General features: G+C 41.5%; 1 protein-coding gene across 1 annotated transcript; it reads right to left on the reverse strand.

Moving 5' to 3' along the window:
• Window positions 1-7,299: 7,299 nt before the first annotated feature.
• Window positions 7,300-22,569, reverse strand: LOC138750976 (protein phosphatase 1H-like). Its single transcript, XM_069913075.1, has 4 exons — window positions 22,473-22,569; window positions 21,122-21,306; window positions 11,856-12,197; window positions 7,300-7,416 (listed from the first exon to the last, which is right to left on the reverse strand). Exons 1-4 carry the CDS (start codon window positions 22,567-22,569, stop codon window positions 7,300-7,302), a joined length of 741 nt encoding a protein of 246 aa, XP_069769176.1.
• Between the last annotated feature and the right edge of the window lie 1,832 nt (window positions 22,570-24,401).

Below are 24,401 nucleotides of genomic sequence, written 5' to 3' on the forward strand. Positions count from 1 at the left end.
GCATTTTGTGTTTCTCCAATTTTTCAGCTCAGCTCACACAAGTGATGTAATATAGAAGTAACATGATTATGATGGAATTGTAAAGTCTTATTGCACCATTAATATCAACCTTGATGAAAGAGTGAGCAGATGCTCCCCTCATGATGATCAGGCATAGGAAAACAAACTGGAGTTTGTGAGGAAAATTGCATGGGCTCTCTTTGAGGGTCTCACATTCATCTCTGCCTAATTTCCCTGAAATCCATTTCATTAGTAACTTCAAGCACAGAAAATGTAACATTTTCCCATGATCAATTAACAAAGGTGTGCGCTATAGCTCCCCTACCTCTTTTGGCTCCATACAAAGCTGACCAGTCTGATCTTCAAGGGGACCAATTTTGTTCCTTAATATCCTTTTGCTCTTAATATACTACACCTGTAGAAAACCTTAGGACTTTCCTTCACATTATCCGCCAAAGCAACCTCATGTCTTTTTAGCCTTCCTGATTTTTTTCTTGAGGCTTTTTTTTTCCCATTTTTATACTTCTTAAGAGGCAGGGTGAACAGCCAGATGTTGTGGTCTATATAGGGTCCAATGACGTGGGTAGGAAATATGGTAGACTAATAGTTTATATTTGAATTGGAAAGTGTTGCAAGCTACCTTAGACAGTTGCATGCCCACCCTTTATGCTCTCTTATTTCCATTGTGCATCTCCTCACATTTGGGCACATTAGTCCTGCAATAGCATAATCTGTTTTCATGCTCCCACTTAGTTATTAATCACTGTCCATCAGGGAGGATGCTTCAGCCTCATGGTAATTCAAGCTTTTGTTTAACCATCATTATTATCGAGATTGGTTCCAAGTTGCTATCTTCTGGCCTGAATTCTTTGCATGGTAAACACTATAAGTAACACTTTAATTATCTTATCCAGGAACCCTCCAACTTCTCATTGTTTACTCAATCCCTTTACAAATGTTCATTTTACATTCCTTTCTTCTTCCATAGCATTTTATGCTGTTCCCTTTTCCTGAGTTGCAGAGACTATCCATCAAATACTATATAAAAATCACCAGTTTCTAAACTATTTCCTGACAAGAGCATCCCATCCCCAAACTGGAAATTATCACGCTAATTTTATACATGAATGCTGCAAGTATTGACTGGATTTCTGTCACATAGTTCAATTGGTGTCATTTTTACACTTAGAAAAAAGACCTCAGAATTGGAAATTCAAAGCAAAAACAGAAACCAAGAATGATGGAAGAATTTGTGGGTCAGGCCCAGTGGCAGATTAACCATTAGGCTGGGTCGGCTGAAGCCTAGGAGCCGGAAGGTTAGGGGGCAACAACTGAAATAAGAGATACAACAATAGGAATGTTACTTTAATGACGCCAAAGGGAACTAAGCCACGATATTAGAGGTATTTTAAAATTACAATAACTTAGCTTTCAACGTTCCTGTCAATTGGCTTTCACCTATTCAGTGAAATCAAAATACAGGCCTGCTTAGGGTGGCGGCCACTCAGTGCAGGATCAATGGCCATAATCCCCCATGCAGCTGCAACTGGTATGTCTGTGCCAGCGCCAGGGAAACGCGTATGCTTGTCGTCGCCTGCCTTCTAACTGTAACTATATACCCATTGTCATTATAGGATTAATTACAACAATTGTAATCATAATGCAGTAAGTATACGCTTAGGAAATTTTATTTTCTATTCAAATGCATTTGCCCTGGGATGTGGGAGTACTGGAAAACTAATGTTAATAAAATTGTTTGATCTGATTTGGCCTTCATGTATTGTGCTTTTATGAAATAAACATAAGATAAAGTTCACTCTCAATACACGGGCCAAGGACTCGGGGGCTCTCTGAATGACCATTGGCCTGGCCGGCACTGAGCTTGTTCTCCATTGGTTCGCTGCCCAGTTGATCGTCAGGCGGCCAGTGACATGCATCCACTGTCAGGCTAAGCCACACTCAGCCTGGGCAGAGCAGCCGGCAGGCAAGGAGGGAGGGAGGGGAAGAAGAAGCAGCGTGTGCCATCGCAACACCTCCGGTGCCGTCATAGCTTGGAGCGGGGCCATCGCTCGGCCTTAAAGTGTGTTTGTGCCACCGAGAAGGGAGGGAACAAAGGAGCCGGGCGCGGATCGGAAGCAGTGAAGATGGAGGAGGGCCGTGGGGTCAGGGGCGCTGCCAGTATGGAGCTATGGTGGCTGTGGAGTTGCACCGTTCAGCATTGATTTGTCTGGAAGCAGTGGTAGTAGAGAGGCATCTGCAGGTACAGCCTGGGGAAGGGGTGAAATGCACAATGAAAGAACCCAAGACTTGTTGATCTAAACCAAGGCTTTTATTAACTAAAAGACTGGAGCATATCACAAGTAGGTCGACCAGTCCAGAATGACCTGGTCTGGCTAGGAGCAATCCTTTAAGACCTGCCAGAAGGTGTGGCTACACTCTCAGCCAATCACAGTCATCCTACACTACCATCTGTACATATGTACATATACACATTGGTGATAGAATCTGTACTATCACAAGGGGGTCAGCAGGGTAGGTGGGAGAAAATGGGGTCTGTGGCTGGGGTGGGGTGGGGTGGAGAGGGAATTGGTGCATTGGGAGATCCCTGCAGCACTGAGAGCTTGACTTGTATTTTTGAGTTGGTAAAGTTATCTAAAAGGTGGGTGTCAGATGTTTGTACAGGGGTGCAATTTCAGTGCTGGCCATAGGGGCTATTTTCCGTAGCTACGCCACTGGATGGGTAATTTAAGCATTTGCAGCCCTTTTTGCATCTAGATATCTTGCTATCTTGACCTTATTTTTGACATCTTGTTCACTTCAATTGGCATTTCAATTGGGACCTAATTATTGCAGGCATTTTGAGGTTTATGAGAACCTGGAAGTGAAAAAGGGCAAAGGTCAAGATTTGATTAGCAAGTTCTTTAAAATGATGGAGCAGTCTTAAGTTCCCCATTCCCAGAACTTAATCCTTCCAAGGGCATATTATCATTCAGAGAAATATTTTAGCAGTTGTTTTACCAGATCGCAAGACAGGACTGAAAGCAATGCAATTAACCATGTCTGCACCATCAAACTGCAAGAGAAAGAGAACGATGAAATAAGCTGTAAACCCAAACAAAAGTGGGAACAAGATCTAAACATAAAGATAAAGAATGAAACATGGGAAAAGCTATGCTCCAGAACTATGAGAAATACAATAAACAAGAGGTTACGCATGATACAATATAATTGGTTACACAGGCTATACACCACACCCCAAAAGTTAAATAAATGGGACCCAACTGTATCAGATAGATGTTTTTGCTGTAAGAAGGAAACAGGAATAACAGTGCATGCAATTTGGGCATGTGAGAAAGTGGAAAAGTTTTGGGAAGATCTAAATCAGATATTAAATAAAATCACAAAAAATAACATACCAAAAAATCCAGAGATCTTTCTTCTAAGTAATATAAGAAGTAAAGAACTTGGCCTCGATTTGGATGAAGCACAAAAAAGATTCATTATGATAGCCTTAGCTGTAGCAAAAAAATATATAATGTCAACCTGGAAATCAGAAGAGAGCCTGAGAATACAGCAATGGTACATGGAAATGAATAAATGTATTCCATTGGAAAAAATAACATATAATTTAAGAAATAACATCACAGTATTCGAACAAATTTGGGAACCGTACATGGAACACAACAGAGAGGTCCTACCGCGGACCTCCACCACCTAAAATGATAGGAGAAGAAGACGAAATGAACTGACCCAGTGTGTAAAAGTAGATGACACAATTTTCTTGTTTATTTTCATTGTGTGATGACATTGTTTAATGGGTTTAATGTATTGTATATGTATATGTTGAACGTTTAGTGGGTGGGGAGGGGGTGGGAGGAGGGAGAGAAGGGAAGGGGGGAAAAGGGGAGAAAATGACACTGTGTATATTTAAGAGGGAAATGTTTGTGTGTATTTTGGTCAATATGGTTCATAGTGTGAAAAATTTTTAAAAATTAAAAAAAGAAAGAAAAGAAAACCGTGACTGCACCATTAGTCACTAGTCAATTTTTAAAATTATTTACCATTTAAACTGCATTCCAAAGACTCACATGGCAAGCCTCCCCTCACTGACACTGAATAGCCTTTTCATAACCTCTTACTTCAAGAATGCAATCTTATACAAAGCTCTCCAATATAAAATCATTCCTTAAACCAATAATTTATGTACTTGCCTTGTTAATTTGACATAAAAGCAAGAAGAAAGAGGTAGCACAATATAATTCACATCAAGTTACTCACAGTCCACACAAATGCATATATATCATTATGGAGCATAGGAAAGACATTCACAAACTCTTCCTGTTTATAGAATAATAATTCATTGACAGAGAGAATAATGAAGCCAAAAGCTGACATTAAAGTTATGGAATTCATCTAAGCAACAGATTCACTTGAGTTAGTGAACTTCTGAACTTATTTTTTAATTTCGAGATACAGCACGGTGCCCGTGCCACCCAAATACACTGAAGTGACCAATTAATCTACTCACCTCATACGTTTTGGCGGGTGGGAGGAAACAGCAACACCCAGAGAAAACCCATTTGGGAAGGACATAGAAACTCCTTACAGAGAGCGCCGGATTCGAACCCAGGTTACTGATGCAGTAAATAGTATTGCACTAACCCTAATGCCTGTGAATTGGGGTTAATCTTACATTGTGTGGTGTAAACTGGGAGATAGTGAATCAGCTGTGTTATTTTACTTTAATGAAAATTAAAAAAAAATAAAAAAATTTGGAATATAAACTATCAATTCACTACCCTTGTCTTACTCTATTGCACAAATTCTTTCTTTTTCAATCTTTTTATTAATCATATTATAGGTAAATAGGAATAGGAATACATAATCATAAAGGGAAAAATATCATTATACAATATATGATATAATGTATTGTATTACACCACAATTAACGAATGTGTTCTAATCTCCTCAAACTGAAATCTTCAAAACAAAGTTTAAAAAAAAATATAAAACCCTACCTAAACTTAAAAAGAAAAAGACTGGGCAGTCTATCCTGAGAATTTATTAATAAAATTTAATCGTCTGGACTTCATCAACAAAGAGAAAAGAAATAAAATATAGTCTGGAAGGGAAAATAGTTATACTAAGTCATGTGGAAGTCATTTATAAAAGGTCACCAAGTCTCTTCAAATTTAATAGAAAAACTAAATATACGACTTCTAACTTTCTCTAAACTTAAACATGATATAATTTGAGAGAATCACTGATTCAAGGTAGACGGATTAGAATCTTTCCATTTAAATAAGATTGCTCTTCAAGCCAGCAATGTATGTGTGGAAGTGAGAACTCATCCCATTTCTGGAAGTGTAATTCCAAAAAGAGCAGTCAATGGGTTAGGTTGCAAATTGATATCCAGTATAGCTGGCAAAGTCTTAAAAAACAAAGTGAATATTAACCCCAGCATCTACACACATGCCTGAGATAAAGAGAAAGAGCAAAATATTTGTCACAGAAGGCAATTATAATTTTGACTGTCGTACTTAAAGAGTGGGGAAATTGGTAGTGTGCGAGTGAATCTAAAAGTTGATCATTAAACAACATGACCAGATATTTGATGTGAAATAGTAGCAACAGCTTTGCATTGTTTACAGGATAAGGACTCAATTGAAGATTTAAGTCAATTCTTTATAACTTCATGAATGTTGTATTTTTTTGTTTCATGGGTAACAACTGTCAGGAACCTATGATTTTGGAAAAGATTAATGGAACAATTTTAACCCATCCTCTTAGACAGGAAATGCACATTCAGATGGAACACTGATTTTATGTCCAAAGCCCTGAGAGTTTTCATTAAACATAATGGTAGTATTGGAAGGGATGTGAGGTCCAACTCCATCAGGACTGGTGAGCCAAACACTAGCCTGAGTCTAGATGGGAAGGCACAAGTGGAAGGGAGAAAAATAAAGATTAACATTTAGATATGTGATCTCATTGAAACAGGCTCAGCAGGCTGGATGTAGAAGGATGTTTCTCTCACTAAGAAATCTACAACCAGGAGTCACAGTCTTCAAATAAAAGGTAGGTCATTTGCAACTAAAATTATGAGAAATGCCTTCTCTCAGGAGTTGTCCATCTCTACCTCAGAGAGGGCTGAGGAGATTCATTCAAAATAATACAGGAAAATGCTGGAGTAGAAGATTGGCTGCAATCTCAATGGAATGGGCTCAAAGGGTTCCTGCCTGCTTCTCATGTTCTTAGAACACCTTTCACATTGTTCCAAAGTACTTAGCAGTCAGCAAAATACTTCTGAAGTACAGTCTCTGTTGCAATGCAAAAACAATCTGGAAGCCAATTCATACACCACAACCTTTCAAAAACAATTAAAGGCCACATGGCAAATTTTACTAATGTTGAGGGATAAATATTGGCCAGGTCACAAGACAAAATTATTAGTGGGGCCCAAGTTCAAGTTCAAATTGATTGTCCAAGTACATACATGACATCAGATATAACCCTGAGGTTCTTTTTCCAGCAGGCCAGGCAGAATTTCTACTTATGGTAGTGTAAACTGTATTCAAGAAAAAGATATGTAGACAAAGAGAAAAATGTAATTTAAATGAACTGACTGCAAATATAGAAAAAAACCCAATCATAAATAATATGTAAAGTACAAGTCCTTAAATGAGTCCCTGATTGAGTTTGTTGTTGAGCTGTCTAATGGTGGAGGGGAGCAGCTGTTCCTAAACCTGGTGGTGTGAGTCTTGTGGCACCTAGACCTCTTTCCTGATGGTAGCAGCGAGAACAGAGTGTGTGCGGGGTGGTGGGGATCCTTGATGATTGCTGCTACTCTCAATGCCAACATTCCATGGAGAGTTTCTCAAAAGAGGGAAGACTTTTGACTGAACTGTGTCGACTAGCTTTTTTCAGAGCTTTCCATTCCATATTGATGCCTCCATACCAGGTTGTGATGGAGCTGGTCAGCACACTTTCCACTACACATCTATAAAAGTTTGCTGTGGTTTCTGATGTCATACTGAATGTATTGATGAAATTATTTCACTGAAAAGAGAGCACCCCCAGACATTCATCGCACTGAAACAGGTGAGTTTTTTTTGGACTCCAAATCTGGGGAATATCGTGAATCCAGAATCTTACGATTCAGAGGCAAGCTTGCCACCAACTGAATCAATGTGACACTGATTTAAAACACAGTCTTTAATAAGTAAAGTGGTCTTCATATGAAACTCCCACCTCACATTACTCTCAGAGGTCAGAAAAATGTGGCTTTCCAAGTTGATCTTACCTGCTATCACCAGCATTTGCAACATAAAGTTTCCCCATCAGAAATACCACGGCCAAGGACGTGCAGCCACCCGAGATATTGTACACACTTCTCTCCCGTTCAATTTGGGTGTCCTACAAACAGCAGCAACATGAGGACATAAGCACTGTTATTCAGGAGCCAGAGGAACTTCTGGTAAAATGCAATATGGAAACATACCAATTTGCAAGCAACTTCCAATATTCTTTCATGCACTGATCTCTGAGCATTGTATTCCTTTGTAAAAACTCATGCAGGAGAAGGAGGCAACTGCTGATTATCTGATAAATGTTTGGCTATGCAAACAAAGAAACATTTCTTCCAAATCTTCACCTTCCTATCAAACTTGCCATGAACTTTATAAGTTTAAGTTAGGATTCTGAGCACCATTTACCACCTCTTAATGAACAAATTGGAACTTGGAGCTATATAGCATTACTAAATAATAGAGTCAGTAGTGCTTTAATGTTTAATTAAATGATAGAAAGTTAAGGAAATTGCTTCAAATTACAGACCATAAACTGCTTGTGGTATTGAGGGTAAAAATAATGTTGCAGTTTAATACACACACACAGACAAGGCACGAAAGGTCATTTGTTTGCTTGCTTCAGCCTTTGTTGTGTAATTTTATTCAGTTCATTAACTTCTTGGAAAATTATTTGTGATCACCTTCAATTATTTTGTGTTATAACCATTTACAGTGCCCTCCATAATACTTGGGACAAAAATACTTTTTTCCTTTGTTTGCCCCTGTGCTCTACAGTTTTAAATTGCACATGTAATTAAAGTGGACATTCCAGATTTTATTCACAGTTATTTGTATATATTTGGTTTGACCCTGTAGAAATTTTATACATTATGCCCTCATAATGTTTGGGACACTTCACAAGTGTTTGTGAATGCTCCGTTATGTTTAGTTGCTTCATTGGTGCAGGTATAAGAGAGCTAGACTTGCTTCTAAGCTTCTGATCACCTTCGGAGTCTGCAGTTGCCATTTTACATGACAATCAGATTTGTGCCAACGAAAATCAAAGAAGCCATTATGAGGCTGAAAAACAAGAATAAAACAATAAGAGACATTGCCCAAATTTTAGGATTTCCAAAATTAACTGTCTTGAACATCATTACGAAGAAAGATGTACTGCTGAGCTCAGTAATCACAAAGGTACTGATATTCCAAGGAAGATCTCCACTGTTAATGACAGGAGAATTCTCATCATAATGAAGAAAAATTTGTAAACGTATATCCGACAGATCGGAAATACCCTTCAGGCGGCTGGTGTGGATGTGTCAATGACTACTGTCCAAAAGGACTTCACAAACAGAAATACAAAGGCTACACTGCAAGATGCAAACCACTAGTTAGCCACAGAAAGGATGGCCAGATTACAGTATGCCAAGAAGTATTTAAAAGAGCCTGCAGAATTCTGGAAAAAGGTCTTGTGGACAGATGAGACTAAGATTACCCTGCATCAGAGTGATGGCAAAAGCAAAGTGTGGAGGTGTAAAGGAACTGCCCAAGATCCAAAGCATACCACCTTTGCCATGGTTTTCATCTTGCAGTGTAGCCTTTGTATTTCTGATCATGAAGTCCTCATGACCATCCACATCTGCCACCTGAAGTGTGTTTCCATCTGTCGGACAGGCAGATTTGGGATTTTTCGTCATTATGACGAGAATTCTTCTGACATCAGCAGTGGAGTCTTCCTTGTAATACCAGTCCCTTTGCGATTACTGAGCTCAGCAGTGTGCTCTTTCTTCTTAATGATGTTCCAAACAGTTGATTTTGGTAATCCTAAGGTTTGGGCAATGTCTCTTACTGTTTTATTCTAGTTGTTTAGTCTCATAACGGCTTCTTTGACTTTCATTGGCGCAACTTTGGTCCTCATGTTGTAAAATAGAAACTGCAGAGTCCAAAGGTGATCAGAAGCTTAGAAGCAAGCCTAGATCTCTTATACCTGCACCAATGAAGCCATTGAACATACCCATAAACACTTGTGAAGCCAAATGTCCCAACTATAGCCCTGAAATGAGAGGCTATGTATAAAAAGTGCTGTAATTTCTACAGGGTCAAACCAAAATTTATACAAATGACCATGAATAAAATTTGGAATATTTACTTTAATTACATGTGAATTGTGAGATTACAAAAATAAAATTGGAGCATAGGGGCAAATAAAGGAAAGTTGTGTCTTTGAACCAAGCACTGTATAACTCAGGAACAGGCTCTTCAGCCCACATGACTGTACAAACAAGATTTATTCTAAAACTGTGTGTACCTTACACATGATATGTATCTCTTTATTCCTTGCATATTCAAAAAAATATTTTTAAAATGTACATATTTTGTGATCTGATAAATATTTTGAGTCTTTCCAGTTCACTTTCTGTGTTTTTTTTAAAATGGCCTGCCAATTTTGCAACTTTTCTAATGCTTAAAACATTGACTCTATTTCTCTCCCCATAGGCAAGGCCTTTTCATAACATTGTCTTTATTCATCTTTAAATTCCTTTACTGGTGTTGTTATCATGTGCACCTCATAACCACCCCCTCCCCCACAAAAACATTGTTTGTTTGCACACTTTCTGTAAATGATGCTGTGAGGGTTCAACTGCCCAGTCCTAATGCATTCAGCTCCGTACTCCAGATAATGGCCTGTTAAAGGAACCGACCGTGTTTTTAAACTAAAGTCCTACAACCGCCGAGGTCTGTGCTCAAGATGGCTGCGCTTTTGTTCAGCAGTGGCCACAGGGATTTTCAGGCTCCAGGGGTGTAGCTGACTGACACAGGGCACCAAAAACAAGGAGAACACCCCCTGTTGAGAGGGAGAAGCTTCAGGAGAGTGAACACAGCAGCAGGCCAGTAAGGGGCTCAGTGGCTGTTGGAGCCACACAGGCTGTGGGGAAACTTGTGGATGGGGGCCCTGCAGAGGCTGCGGGCTTCAGGATATGAATCCACGGACACTCAGTAACCCTCAAGAGACTCTATTTTGCTTCTCTTTATCTTTCTGTAAGGGGCAGGGCAACACTAATGGCAACTCTTTGTCTGACTTACGGCAGGCAGAGGCAGTTCCATCAGCCAGCTCCCCACCATGACTACCAGCCCCCCCACATCTCCATCGGGCACACAGAACTCAAAACGGTCAACCAGTTTACCTACCTCGGCTGCACCATTTCATCTGATGCAAGGATCGACGAGATAGACAACAGACTCGCCAAGGCAAATAGTGCCTTTGGAAGACTACACAAAAGAGTCTGGAAAAACAACCACCTGAAGAAACACACAAAGATCAGCGTGTACAGAGCCGTTGTCATACCCACGATCCTGTTCAGCTCCGAATCATGGGTCCTCTACCGGCATCACCTACGGCTCCTAGAACGTTTCCATCAGCGCTGTCTCCGCTCCATCCTCAACATTCATTGGAGTGACTTCATCACCAACATTGAAGTACTCGAGCTGGCAGAGTCCACAAGCATCGAATCCACGCTGCTGAAGACCCAACTGCGCTGGGTGGGTCACGTCTCCAGAATGGAGGACCATCGCCTTCCCAAGATCGTGTTCTATGGCGAGCTCTCCACTGGCCACTGAGACAGAGGTGCACCAAAGAAGAGGTACAAGGACTGCCTAAAGAAATCTCTTGGTGCCTGCCACATTGACCACTGCCAGTGGGCTGATATCGCCTCAAACCGTGCATCTTGGCGCCTCACAGTTCGGCGGGCAGCAACCTCCTTTGAAGACCGCAGAGCCCACCTCACTGACAAAAGGCAAAGGAGGAAAAACCCAACACCCAACCCCAACCCACCAATTTTCCCCTGCAACCACTGCAACCGTGTCTGCCTGTCCCTCATCGGACTTGTCAGCCACAAACGAGCCTGCAGCTGACGTGGACATTTTACCCCCTCCATAAATCTTCGTCCGCGAAGCCAAGCCAAAGAAGAAGAGAAGAAAAGATGTTCTGTACTATTACATACAATAAAGGAATCTTGAATCATTGTAACAAGATCCTAGTTTTATTTGTATGTCTAAGAAGATGAAGGGTAACAAAAGTTACAATTTATGCTAGATAGGGAGGAACCAACTGATGCACGAGTTGTGACCTCATTATGTTTATAGATGACTCTGGAAAATGTCAGATTTGCTAAACTGATTTGCAGATTGAAAAAAGCTGAGTTGACTTCCTGGTGGGTATGAACTTACCCAGAAATCAAGTTCAAGTTCCTTGACACATATACTGCAGTGCAGTGAGAAACTTTGTTTTGCATGCATTCATCTCGTCAACTCGTACATAGCGCAGCCATAAAAAAAATGTAGTACAGAGAACAAAGTTGCAGAGAGAGATCAGTTAGATTATCTCCATGTCAGCTCTACGTGTGACGTATGAATCAAAAATAATTGGATTTCCAAGCTATTAAATCCAAAAGATACAAAGAACGTTAACATTTATGATAGGTTGCAGCACAGAAGTATCAATGAAAGTTGTGCTGAAGACTCTTTGCAAAACTTGCTTTAAATGACTCTCATAAAAACACTTACCATTTCTTGAAAAGCATTTTCGATTGCTCCGATAACCAAACCCTCGTGTGCAATTTTCTTCTCAATGAAGAAGCGTGTGGGAGGGCTACTTGGTGACCCGGGGGTCCCCATTGAGCCCCTCAGTGAGGCAGCTCTGGTTAATGTCCTTGTGTTGGCCACCACTTCAGACTCATCAGTGAGGCAGGTTGGAGGCTGGACTGCCGAGTTGCGCAGCACACCAGTCACCTCTTGCAGATGCTCCGCTATCTTATGATGGAGGAGCTTGGAGGCCACAATGGCAGCGCCTGTTCCTGCATGCCCATCAAAAAGTGCCCAGTAGTTAAATGATATGCCCTCGGATTCCTACATTAAGAAAGAACATATCAGTGATACAACCTGCAATCTGCACTGTCTTGTGGAATTTCAACAGCTGAAGAACACACCTAACTGTTTCTGAAACAGACAGGTTAGCTCGAGGGACTCAGCGATTCAAGCAACATTCGTGGGGGAAAAATGGTCAGTCACTGATTTGGGTCAGCACACTTTCTCGAGAGTGGGAAGGGGAGATTGCAAGCAAAGGAAGTGAGTGGGAAGGGTTGGGAAGAGGTTAAGAGCTGATAGAATAGTATTTGTCAGGTATCCATCACCTTTGTAGCCCTCCTCCCTCTCCTTTATGCTCCCTGTCTCCTCATCAAAAAAGTCCTGACCTGAAATATTGACTATTTTTCTTCATGGATGCTGGATGACCTACTGAGTTTCTTCAGCTTCTCATTATTGAAAGAATTCACCATCTGCAATTCTTGTGTATTTTTCAACCTTATCATTCTTAAATTGACCACTGATGGTAAGAAAGATAGAATCATGGGATTAACAAGGAAAGGGGCATTTAAACTCATTTTTAACGTTACCATCTCTTTTGTACAGTTACCTGGCTCTTCCCCGCAGCCATTCATTTATCTTCCCTTACCAGTGGTTCTCAACCTTTTTCATCTGGCTTCTGGCCTAACATGCCATGGCCTACTAGTGGCAATGACTGAGCAATATTTTCAAGTCAAAGGCAGTTCTGTAGGAAAAACACATTTATCTAATTTAAAGTATTTTATTTAACATTTTTAAACACCTATATGGAAACACACTGTGGCCCACAAGTGGCCCATGGCCACTGGTTGAGAAACCCCTCAGACTCTTATGGCACATAATTTCAATGGTTTGCTCACATGCCAATGCTTACATCTGTGAGTTTTCAAAAAAATTATAAGGTCGATTATTAATAAAGTTCCAATGAAATTCACAGGAACTTGCATTTGTTCTGAAGTGCTTCATTGTATATAATCAATCAAATGAGGTGATGCTGAACCCCATTAGAAGATATTAAGAGAGCCTTGTCCACAAGGTGGGGTTGAAAGAGAAAATTGATGGAAAGGTAAAAGATTATTTCAGAGCAATGGGACAAGCTAGCTAGAAGAATGATATTCAATGACAGGACACAGAAGCACATCGGCCAGAATTGGAGGATCTTGCAGAATAATGCTGATACTGGCTTTTAAATTTCAGAATGGATTTATTATCTTAAATTTATTTCCATAGCTCCCATTACATCACTGAATACCTTCCCTAATTAAGGGCTCCTGAATCAAGTTGACCAGATTAGAACACAAGAAAAAGCAGTGAAGTCAATCAGCCCTTCCCATCTACTCCACCATTCAAGATCATGGGTGATCCAACTTTGGCCTCAGTACCACTTTCTCCTTCTCCCTCGATATTACTAAGCTACTTTGTTAGTTAAAATGTCTGTTAATTCCCATCTTGAATACGTTCAATAATGTCATCTTTCTGAGGAGAGAATTTCAGAGTCTGACCAAGAACATTTCCCCTCGTCTCCATCTGCCCTAATTAGGGGATCCCTTATCAGAAACCTTGTCCTCTTGCTCCAAAAGATAGGCTTGAAAGAGCAAAGTGAAGGAAAACTAAGAGATTATTTCAGAGCAATGGGACAAGTTAGCTAGAAGAATGATATTCAATGACAGGACACAGAAGCACATCGGCCAGAATTGGAGGATCTTGCAGAATAATGCTGATCTGGCTTTTAAATTTCAGAATGGATTTAATTATCTTAAATTTGTGCTGACTTTGAATCACCCCATTAGCCAAAACATCCTCTCAGTATTAACCCAGACAATATTCCTCATAATCTTGTATCAGTTCTCTTCTCAATACCAAACAGTAAAGGTACAACCTTTTTGACTTCTTTTCATACATCCCTGGAATCAACCCTGGGCATTATCATCTCTGCACAGCTTCCAAAGGCAGTTTTATCCTTCCTAAAATATGGAGACTAAAACAGTGCAGTACTCTAGGTACAGTCACCAATGACTTAGGTAATATTTCTGTAGCACTCCTTTTGACACCCACTCTCACTCACTCACTCGCCCCATTGAACTATTTATACGATATTGTCACAAAATTAATAATAAACTATAATCTTCCTTAAACATTCATTCCTTGCACATTTTCCCACATTGTTTTCCATCCACTAACTTCTTGTCCAGTCACATTACCTATTTAAAACCTTTTGGAAGGTCTTTGTTCCCTCTGCTTAATGTACACTGACTATGAATCATCAAAAGATTTAGTTACAATGGACTTGGTCCCTTTATCAGAACCAATTCAAGGCTTACGGTTCCCAGATAAAAAATCAATCCTATTTTAACATCAATGGCTCAAGCATCTGATAGGTTGCAATGGATCATTTGAGCCAGATGAAATGAACATTTCTTTCTTGTTGTCTTTGAAACAAATTAAAATAAACATGACTCAGCAAATACTGGTACTTTTCACAAAACATGGAGGAGAATTGACGCTGAAGCTTTTGAGGAGCGATCAAATGACAGAAATCAGGAACAGTACAATGTAAACCAATAAGAGGAGTTACTGATGAGGAAGAATAGCTCTGAGAACTTTAGGGAAAAGGAAGGCCAATGGACCAGATCAGTCAGGGCCAAACTGCAGGAATGCTATGGCCATAGAAACTTCTGTCAGTCCCACACAGTTGCTGCATGGAACACAAGCAGATAAATATGACTACTGTTGCAGGCTTCAGCTCAGTGGCCTCTAGCTTCTGGCAACCAGGAATCAGATCCAGGATTTCTGAAAAAGTGTGGTGCTTGGGCCTCCCAAAAAGCCTCAGGCACTGATGGCTTCCTAACAATTTATGGATTCGGAATAAGGGGTTGAGAAGGTGCGATCTGGATACGGGGTCTTGAGCTCAGGTTTACAACGGAGGTTATTTGGACAACAGAGGAGTGGGTGAGATCTATAGCTACTTGATGTCTCTGAAGGAGACTCTCCCTTTTGCTTCTCTTTCTTATATTTAATAATGGTGCTGGATTACTTGGCTATTCTTTGCCTTCACAGGGCAAAAGACAAAGGAAGCACTTTTGTGTATCTTGTGCACATGACAATAAATCAAATGTTGAATCCAATATAATCATAAAAGACTGTTGATTAGAGGTTGAACAATTTACAGCAGCAGTTCTCAACACCTTTTCAACCACAGATCCCCTTAAGTATTCCTTTAATTCCTGTTGACCACCAGTGACACACCCACTGTGGAGTCTGTGCATGCACTACACGGATGAAGGTTCTTTGGAAGTCAAGAATGAGGCAAAATTCTTCAGGTTAGAGCCAGTATATTCTACAACAGATCAGACAGGATCAGTCTGTGCTCCATCAAATAGCTTTAGGTAATTAACAGGACAAAGAAACAATGGCATGCTCATTTTCTTGACAAAAGGGCTCAGGCCCAAAATGTCTAATACATCTTTACCTCCTATGGCTGCTGCAAGAGTTCCTCCACCATTTCTATGTTTTCACTGCAATCACACAGTGTCTAAAGACTTTTGTGTTTCATTCTCTACTGACCACAGGATTCATTAAATCCTTGGTTTATTTTTCAAGGAGGTGATTAAAGCAGTATATGTATGTGGATATTTTTATTTGGATTTCTAAAGTCCTTCACTATAAACTGCTTAAGGATTAAACTCAAGATATGAAGGTTAAGTAACGACCTGGCTTATGGGATTCTGCAAGGACCTCCAGCCGTACATGATCAATATCAATGACTTCCAAGATTGACTAGAACCCAATATCTCCATACTTGCTGATAGTGCAAAGGTTAGTAATGAAAGTAACTGTTCAAGTAGAAACATTAATTACAAATTGATCAATGGACAAATGAAAGAAAAATCACGTGCCCAGGACATACAAACACTCTTGTGCCCAAAACAAATAGACAGATGCTTAGAAATGGAATTACCCAGTACATGTTCTAAAATTTAAATGCTGTCCATCCAAATCCTAATAAAAATGAAGGGATTGAGAATTTCACGATTTTAGTTCTGGGATCCTTGCTGTGTCTGCCTCAGGATGTGAAGACATCCCCTGAGTTGCCAGTGGTGCTTTTGCAGCCTCATGGAGAAGTGTTCCAGGAGACTTTGGAGTCCGTGCATGCACTACATGGATGAAGGTTCTTTGGAAGTCAAGCTCTCCACTGGCCACCGTGACAGAGGTGCACCAAAGAAGAGGTACAAGGACTGCCTAAAGAAATCTCTTGGTGCCTGCCACGTTGACCACCGCCAGTGGGCTGATATCGCCTCAAACCGTGCATCTTGGCGCCACACAGTTCGGCGGGCAGCAACCTTCTTTGAAGACCACAGAGCCCACCTCACTGACAAAAGGCAAAGGAGGAAAAACCCAACACCCAACCCCAACCAAACAATTTTCCCCTGCAACTGCTGCAACCGTGTCTGCCTGTCCCGCATCGGACTTGTCAGCCACAAACGAACCTGCAGCTGATGTGGACGTTTACCCCTCCATAAATCTTCGTCCGCGAAGCCAAGCCAAAGAAAAAGAAGAGAGCCAGTATATCATACAACAGGTCAGACAGGATCAGTCTATGCTCCATCAAATAGCTCATTTTCTACTGCAAACTGGTCCAGCAGGGTTTGATAAGAAGTGAAAGAAGTCTGCAGACACTAGGTGCTTTTAAGCTACAGCACCTGAGTAGCCCTCCTGGGACCCAGGTGTGATTTCTGGGGCAAAAGTCTTCTCACACCTTTTAAGCTGCGGTGGGTTGGGGGGGGGGGGGGAGAGGTCCCGCCTCCATGATGATGCGTTAAATGACATGGCATACACTCAGGGGAATGCAGCGACCCCACTCCTCTCCCCACCACAGCAGCCAACCCCTCTGCCCCCGTTGATCGTGGCAACCGTCCCCCCCCCCCGGAGCAGCAACCTCACTTGCCCCAATTGTGCCCACCCATGTGGCAGCGACCCCTCTCTCCCCCAATAATGGCAGACACTTTAGCTGGGGTTTCCCTGTAACACCTGTGTGCAAACGCTGACATCACAGGAGTAACTGGGTCGGCCATTTTTGTTTTCAAGCCGCCAATGGACGCAACCTAGGTAAGTTAACTGGGTTCCCTGACTACCTCTGAGGTAGGGCAGGGACCCGGTTGATTTTGGAGCCCGCTGACTGGGTCGGATCCTTTCAAGCTGCCTTGTGAGCTCGGGAAAATTGCCTCTACTGTAGCCCTTTTCACACTGGTTAATCAGTCCACGCTGCTGAAGATCCAGCTGCGCTGGGTGGGTCACGTCTCCAGAATGGAGGACCATCGCCTTCCCAAGATCGTGTTATATGACGAGCTCTCCACTGGCCACCATGACAGAGGTGCACCAAAGAAAAGGTACAAGGACTGCCTAAAGAAATCTCTTGGTGCCTGCCACATTGACCACCGCCAGTGGGCTGATATCGCCTCAAACCGTGCATCTTGGCGCCTCACAGTTTGGCGGGCAGCCACCTCCTTTGAAGAAGACCGCAGAGCCCACCTCACTGACAAAAGGCAAAGGAGGAAAAACCCAACACCCAACCCCAACCAATCAATTTTCCCCTGCAACCGCTGCAACCGTGTCTGCCTGTCCCGCATCGGACTTGTCAGCCACCAACGAGCCTGCAGCTGACGTGGACATTTACCCCCTCCATAAATCTTCGTCCGCGAAGCCAAGCCAAAGAATCAGTAGATTGGCCATTCAGTGAACTGGTAAGGAAAATGTTTTTACTTAACCGGTTCTCTGCGTCCTTTCACACTCATCCTGGGGATAGGGGATTCTATCCTCCACTAATGACGTCATGACGCATCGAGTGATGGTGGACCTGCCCTAAATCCTGATCAATGTATTATGATCTTGTATTTAAACAAAATTAATCATGCCTAATTATAACATAATTAAGCTTCATGTACAGCACAGTATGAGTCCTTCAGACCCTGTTGTTGTGCTGACCTAGATAAGCCTTTATAAATTTACACCAGACCATGGGAAAGTATTGCCACACAATTTATAAACACTGGGAAAGTCCTAATGGCAATAGCGCACAATATATAAAGACTATGGGAAAGCGCGATGATGGACCTGCCCTCCCAGAATTCTGTGCAGCAGGGAGAGAGCTGTATGCACGGAGCACTCATGGAGGGGTTTCTCTGCTGCACAGAATTCTGGGAGGGTAGATCTGCCATCGCTCTCTCCTGCTTTGACTTTCCCATGGTCCTTTAGACATTTATGAAGGTTTATATAGGTTGGCAAAGTTAATACCTTCTTTTTACTCTTTTGTTCCCTTCACATTCCTGCACTCATGCAAAAACGTAATCAACGTGTCACTACTTTATCCCAGGATACCCTATGTCCCTTTCACACTGGGCTAATTGGCACACAGGCATCGTCAGTGACCCAGGACGTCTGTGTGCCAATTAAAGAGCTTTCACACTGAACCCTTAACTGGTAGATTGGCCGTCAATACTGAGACAGGGTGCCAGTGTGAAAGGGGCTTATAATTGTAGTAAAAACACATGTTAGAGGAACTCAGCATCTATAGGAGGTAAAGATATATAACCAATATTTTGAACCTGAGGTCTTTTTCAAGATATAACCAAAAAAAAGGAAGGCATTTGAATAACGGGAGGGGGAAGGCGTCCAGACCAACAGTCCAAAGGTGCTAATTGAATATAAGAGGAAAGGTGAGAATTGATTTTTGCTGTGTAAAAGGAGACAGAGCGAAACGGGAAAAGAGAGACAGAATGAGTGCTGCGAAAAAGGCCACAGGGCAAAGGGTGGGGGGGGTTTAATGGAAACTGGAGAAGTTGATGTTGATGCCATCTGGTTGGAGGGTGTCCAGACAGAAGATGAGGTGCTATTCCTCCAATTTGCAAGTGGTCTCAGTCTGGCAGTGCACGAGACCATGGGCAAACATGTTAGCAAGGGAATGGAACAGGGAATTGAAATGGGTGGCCACTGGCAGATCCACACTGTTGTGATGGACAGAGCCAAGATGCTCAACAAAACTATCTCCCAGTCTGCAACCAGTCTCTCTGATATAGATATATGGCAGTACTGGATATAGAAGAAGACCCCCGCAAATTCACAAGTGAAGACCTGCTTTGATAAGAAGCCGGCTGAATAGATACTTACTGAACCACTAACATATAAGTAACATTTTAAACAAAGAAACTGCAGACAAATTTAAATTACTAAAAGTTTCCAGACAAGCAAGGAATTATACAAACAAATAAAGCATAAACAGCTAAAATCAAAGGGAAAAACAGAATTAAACAATAACCTGGATGCTGACCTGACACCACCATGATAGATCATCTATTTATACTCTATCCACAATGGCCATCCTAGACTCCTGGTTGAATGCCATTTCAATTCCCCTTCCCATTCCCACACTGACCAATCTGCCCTGGGTCTTCACCACTGCCAGAGGGGGGACCAACGTAAACGAGAGGAACATCACCTCGTATCCTGCCTGGGCAGACTATGGCCCAATGGTATCAACATAGAATTTTCTAATTTCAGGTAGCGAATCCCTCTCTCCTTCTGCCCTTCTCATCCATCCATCTCCCCGCCCTCCCAACTACTTCTTCCACTCTCTTCAACCACCCACACCCCGCCCATGGATCTCCCTTTATACCACTTATCAGTTCTCACTTATCAGTTTCCAGTAATGGCAGCCTTTGTTCTTCTAATCACACACTCTACCCTGTCTGACACATCGTCCTCCACCCTTCCCCTTTAGTTCCCTTACCTCTCTCCCCCCTGTGTCTGGCCCCAGCCACTGCTCTGCCTCTGTTCAGTTCACCAATCCCGTGTGCAGCCCCTGCCTCACCCTTCCAACCTGGTCCTCTATTACTCTGCTTCTGTTCAAACTTTCCTCAGCCCAGATGAAGAGTTTCAGCTCGAAACATCGACCACTCATTGTTTTCTACCACTGATGCCGTTCAACTCACTGGGTTCCTCCAGTGGATTGTGTTCAGGCACCCTGCATTTCCACTTGTGCAGTATCTACAAGTGGGGACCGTAGGTATTCAGATCACTTCTCTTTTCCCTGAGTATGATGAAAACAATATAAATCATTACTCTCAGCAGTGGGTGAGGTGGAAGAATTTAGAACACACATAAAGGGCCCAAGAAAAAATAAGCTGGCGAAGGTTAGATGCATTGGTGTAGGACAAGAACCATGTGCAGCTGGCTTGGACTGATTGACACAAGAACAAAAAATAGGAGCATGAATAGGCTATCTGGGCCTGTTAAGCCTGCTCTACCATTCAATGAGATCATGGCTGATAGGTTCACCTCCACCTACCTGCTTTTTCCTTCATCCCTCAATTCCCTTACTTTGCAGAAATCCATCCTACCTTGTCTTAAATATGTTTACTGAGCTCGCCACCACTGCTTCAGTGGGCAGCAAATTCCACAGATTCACCACCCTCTGGGAAAAGCAGTTCCCCCTCATCTCTGTCCTAAATCTACTGCCCTTAATCTTTAAGCTGTATCCCCTAGTTCTGGTCTCCCCTGCCAAATGAAACAACTTATCTACCTCAATCTTATCTATGTCTTTCAGAATTTTATATAAGATCCCCTCACATTCTTCTAAATTCCAGTGAGTACAGTCCCAGACAACTCAATCTCTCCTTATAAGCCAACCCCTTCATTTCTGGAATCAACCTGATGAACAACCTCTGCACCTCCTACAAACCCAGTATATCCTTCCCCAAGAAAGGAGGCCAAGTAAGATAGACAGAAGGAATGATTGTGCACTGCATGCTCGAACTCTGCATCACACAGTATTTGCATACTGGAATCCATTGTTTCATGCTAATAGATGTTTCTGGGTTATCGATATGTGTTATTCTTCCCCCAGTGTTTACAAAGAAGAATGAAGCTTCACTTACTGAGTTGTCTTTAGACTGTAATCCTTCCCCGTTTGGTAATGACGACCTCCTCTTAACTGCAGAATTCTTACTTGGTGTGATCGGAGCACTTGTTTTCTTCTTCACTGTCACCACTTGACAGGAACCCTGGTCTTCGTTATGTGTGCTTTTCCCTGCATTAATCACCCTGAAAATATCAAGAGTTTCTGATAAGATAATTGTGCACAAAAAAAAGAAAAAGGTATCAATAAACACATCTGCAATATGCAAAAGTGCTGGAGAAACACAGCAGATCATGCATCATCTCTGGAGCTTCATCTGCTAAGTTTCTTCAGCACTTTGTGCAACTTGTGCCAGGAAGAGGGACCATATCACCCCTATTCTGGTCCCTTCACTGGCTGTCAGTAGGCTCAGAATAGATGTTAAAGTTCTCCAGTTTGTTTACAAAGCCACCAGTGGACAAGCCCTCTCCTACATCCCCGATCTCCTAACGCCCTACTCCATTTCAAGACACCTCAGATCGGCCAATTTAGGATGCTTGGTTGTTCCATGCTTAAATTGCAAACTCAGGGGAGATCGCCCCTTCGCTATTTCAACCCCCAAACTGTGGAACAACATTCTTCCCTCCATCAAATCAGCCCCTTCAACTCTTAAATCCAGGGTGAAGTTGGATTTTTACTCACAAGCGTTTAGGGGTGATTGTTGATTACTACCATGTTATATGTACAATTCTGAACCTCGGGTACCTGTTTTATTCTGCACTTTAAGTAGCTGGTTACGATGTAATTTATGATCTGTACAGTACTTTGGTCAATGTGAGTTGTTTTAAATGTGTTATATAAATAAAATAAACTAAACACTTGGTGTATTACATTGCAATCAAGTTATTGGTGCCTCTCGAAGGTCATACCAGTCTGTAGCCCACCTGCTGTGCCCCCCTTAATCTTTCCAGCATTTGGCTTCCATTTTGTGTTTTAATTCACTTTAATGCTTCTGAATCATTTTAATATTCACTTTAATACTACAGGAATGGCCTGTTACTGTGCTGAATGTCTTTAGAAAATAAATAAATAATGATTACCCCACGTTTAAAAAAGTGTCTCGACCCAAAATGTTGACTGACTAATTCTCTCCATGAATGCTGCCGGATCCATTGAGTCCCTCCCACTTCTCAGTGGCCATTGCAAATGTGACTTCTTGCTCTTCATCCATTTTAAAGGAAAGAGGAATCCTTGCTGGTCATTTTCATTATTAAATATACCCTGGGCCGAGTATTAAATTAAATTTACACTAATAAAATGGCTCATGGTACAATTTTGAGATAATAGAAGGAAAAAAATTAGCATTTATATTGGTTTTTATTATTTCAAACTGTCCTCTGCAATGAATTTCTGATATTCTAGAGCCAGACCCCGTAGCCCCAATGCACAGAGCAGGTTTCCTGAAGGTGCAATATGTTGAAAGTCCATTTATACTTCGCTGATGGTGCTAGGTAGAGGCAGCCATTATCTGAACACCTGGATGACCTCATCCTGGGTGACAGATAACAACATGGCACAATTTCCAAATGATTGAGCAGGCAGACAGAGCCTCTATATAAAGACACAGTGACTTAGAAATTCCTCCACACAATCCAGAAAAAGAAAGAGTTGAGCTGTGGAAAACCAGCCACTAGACACTTTCTTTTGACAAAAACTCACTGAAGTGACATCATTACATAATAAGCTAAATTCATCTTCAGCATGACGAAAGACTACTTTGTGGGGGGAGAAAAAGGGTGGTACAGTTAGCATAGTGGTTAAGCGCAAGTGACCCGGATTCAAATCCGGTGCTGTCTGTAAGGAGCTTATACATTCTCCTGCGTCTGCGTGGTTTGCCTCCGGGTGCTCCAGTTTCATCCCACCCTTCAAAACGTACATGGATTGAAAGTTAAAATTTGGTCAGCACAGGCTTGTTGGGCAGAAAGGCCTATTACAGTGCTGTATGTCAAAATTAAATTAAATTTACCCACAGAACTAGAATATTACTCAATTCCACATTCTTACTCTTCACATAGATAATTGCAACCAGCCTGCTGTTTTTCCTCCGTAATCAAACTCAAGATCAGTCACATCTTTCTCACTTCAGAAACATTTTGAGCTGCTACTTGCAATGCAATGCAGGCTATTTGTTTAGATTGTGACTGTTGGCTAAATGTCGATAGGAGTGGCATCAATGGAGTAGTGTATTTTCTAATTGGCAGTGCGTAGGGAACCACTGCAACATGAGAGAAATGCAAGATGCGGGACAATGAGAAACTGGAAGGATTCTGCACATCAAGGGAGATAGATGGTCAACAGGTCAAAGTTGACTGACCATTTTTCTCTGCCTGAATCCTTGCAGCTACTCATTGTTTGTCCTTACAAAACTGTTCTGGAACTTTGCCTTTGAAGATGACTTTTGTTGTGGGATTCTTTCAAACTCTTAAAACCACAGTACAATTTCAACATCATGAAAAAAGCAGTAAAACATTATATATGCTCACCATGCCAAACACTTTGACCATTTCATTAAATTGGGAATTTAGTTTGAATCTACAACCTTCTCACTAGCTGTGAGTGTCGTAGTTAGGCTAATATATTAATTTTAAAAAGTATTTAAGGTTATCTGCACCAGAACAACCTCCATTTCTATAGTGTCCAATAATGCAAATGCAATCTGAGACACGACAGGAGAATTATTAAACAAAAAATGTTTGTTTAAGAGAATATTAGCAACAGTTACCAAAAAATTCTTGAAATAAATTGTTTTAAGGAGTGGTCCAACCAAGGAAAGAGAGGGAGGAGAGGTTTAGGGAGGGAATTACAAGCTGAGGGCATTGGCAGCTGAAGGCATCACTGCCAAAAGCGGAGCAATTAAATTCAAGGTTGTAAAGAGACTGCCACAGGGTGGTTTAGATAAAGAGGTGCAAGTTCCAAGGATTTGAAAATGAGGGTTTAAAAACTGAAGCATTGCTTAACCAGGATCCAACAGAGACAGCGAACACAGATCAACAGAAGACTGGGACATACATAGAAGAAAAATTCTGAGAAGCACTCAAGGAAATTTAAAAAAATGAAAGTCCCCACCAATTCTGGGAACCTGAAATAAAACCAGAGAATTACTGCTTTTGAATTTCAAATAACAGGTAACAGAATCTCAATTTACATTTTGTGCCAAATCCAAAATAGTCCGGATTCTTTTTGTATCGAAGATGTGCCCAATAAATTTATCGTCATGAACATTTCACAAAATTCATTGTTTTGCTGCATTACAGAGCAAA

The sequence above is a fragment of the Narcine bancroftii genome, unplaced genomic scaffold (assembly GCF_036971445.1).
Source record: "Narcine bancroftii isolate sNarBan1 unplaced genomic scaffold, sNarBan1.hap1 Scaffold_48, whole genome shotgun sequence".
Lineage (NCBI taxonomy): Eukaryota > Metazoa > Chordata > Chondrichthyes > Torpediniformes > Narcinidae > Narcine > Narcine bancroftii.

Excerpts from the sequence above, each read along its gene's own strand:
- LOC138750976 (XM_069913075.1), bottom strand. The coding sequence starts at position 22,569 with ATGGACTTTCAACATATTGCACCTTCAGGAAACCTGCTCTGTGCATTG. Across the intron at positions 12,198-21,121 it reads TACAGTCTAAAGACAACTCA|GAATCCGAGGGCATATCATT; the intron begins GTAAGTGAAGCT and ends TTCTTAATGTAG. Across the intron at positions 7,417-11,855 it reads AAAATGCTTTTCAAGAAATG|GACACCCAAATTGAACGGGA; the intron begins GTAAGTGTTTTT and ends TGCTGTTTGTAG.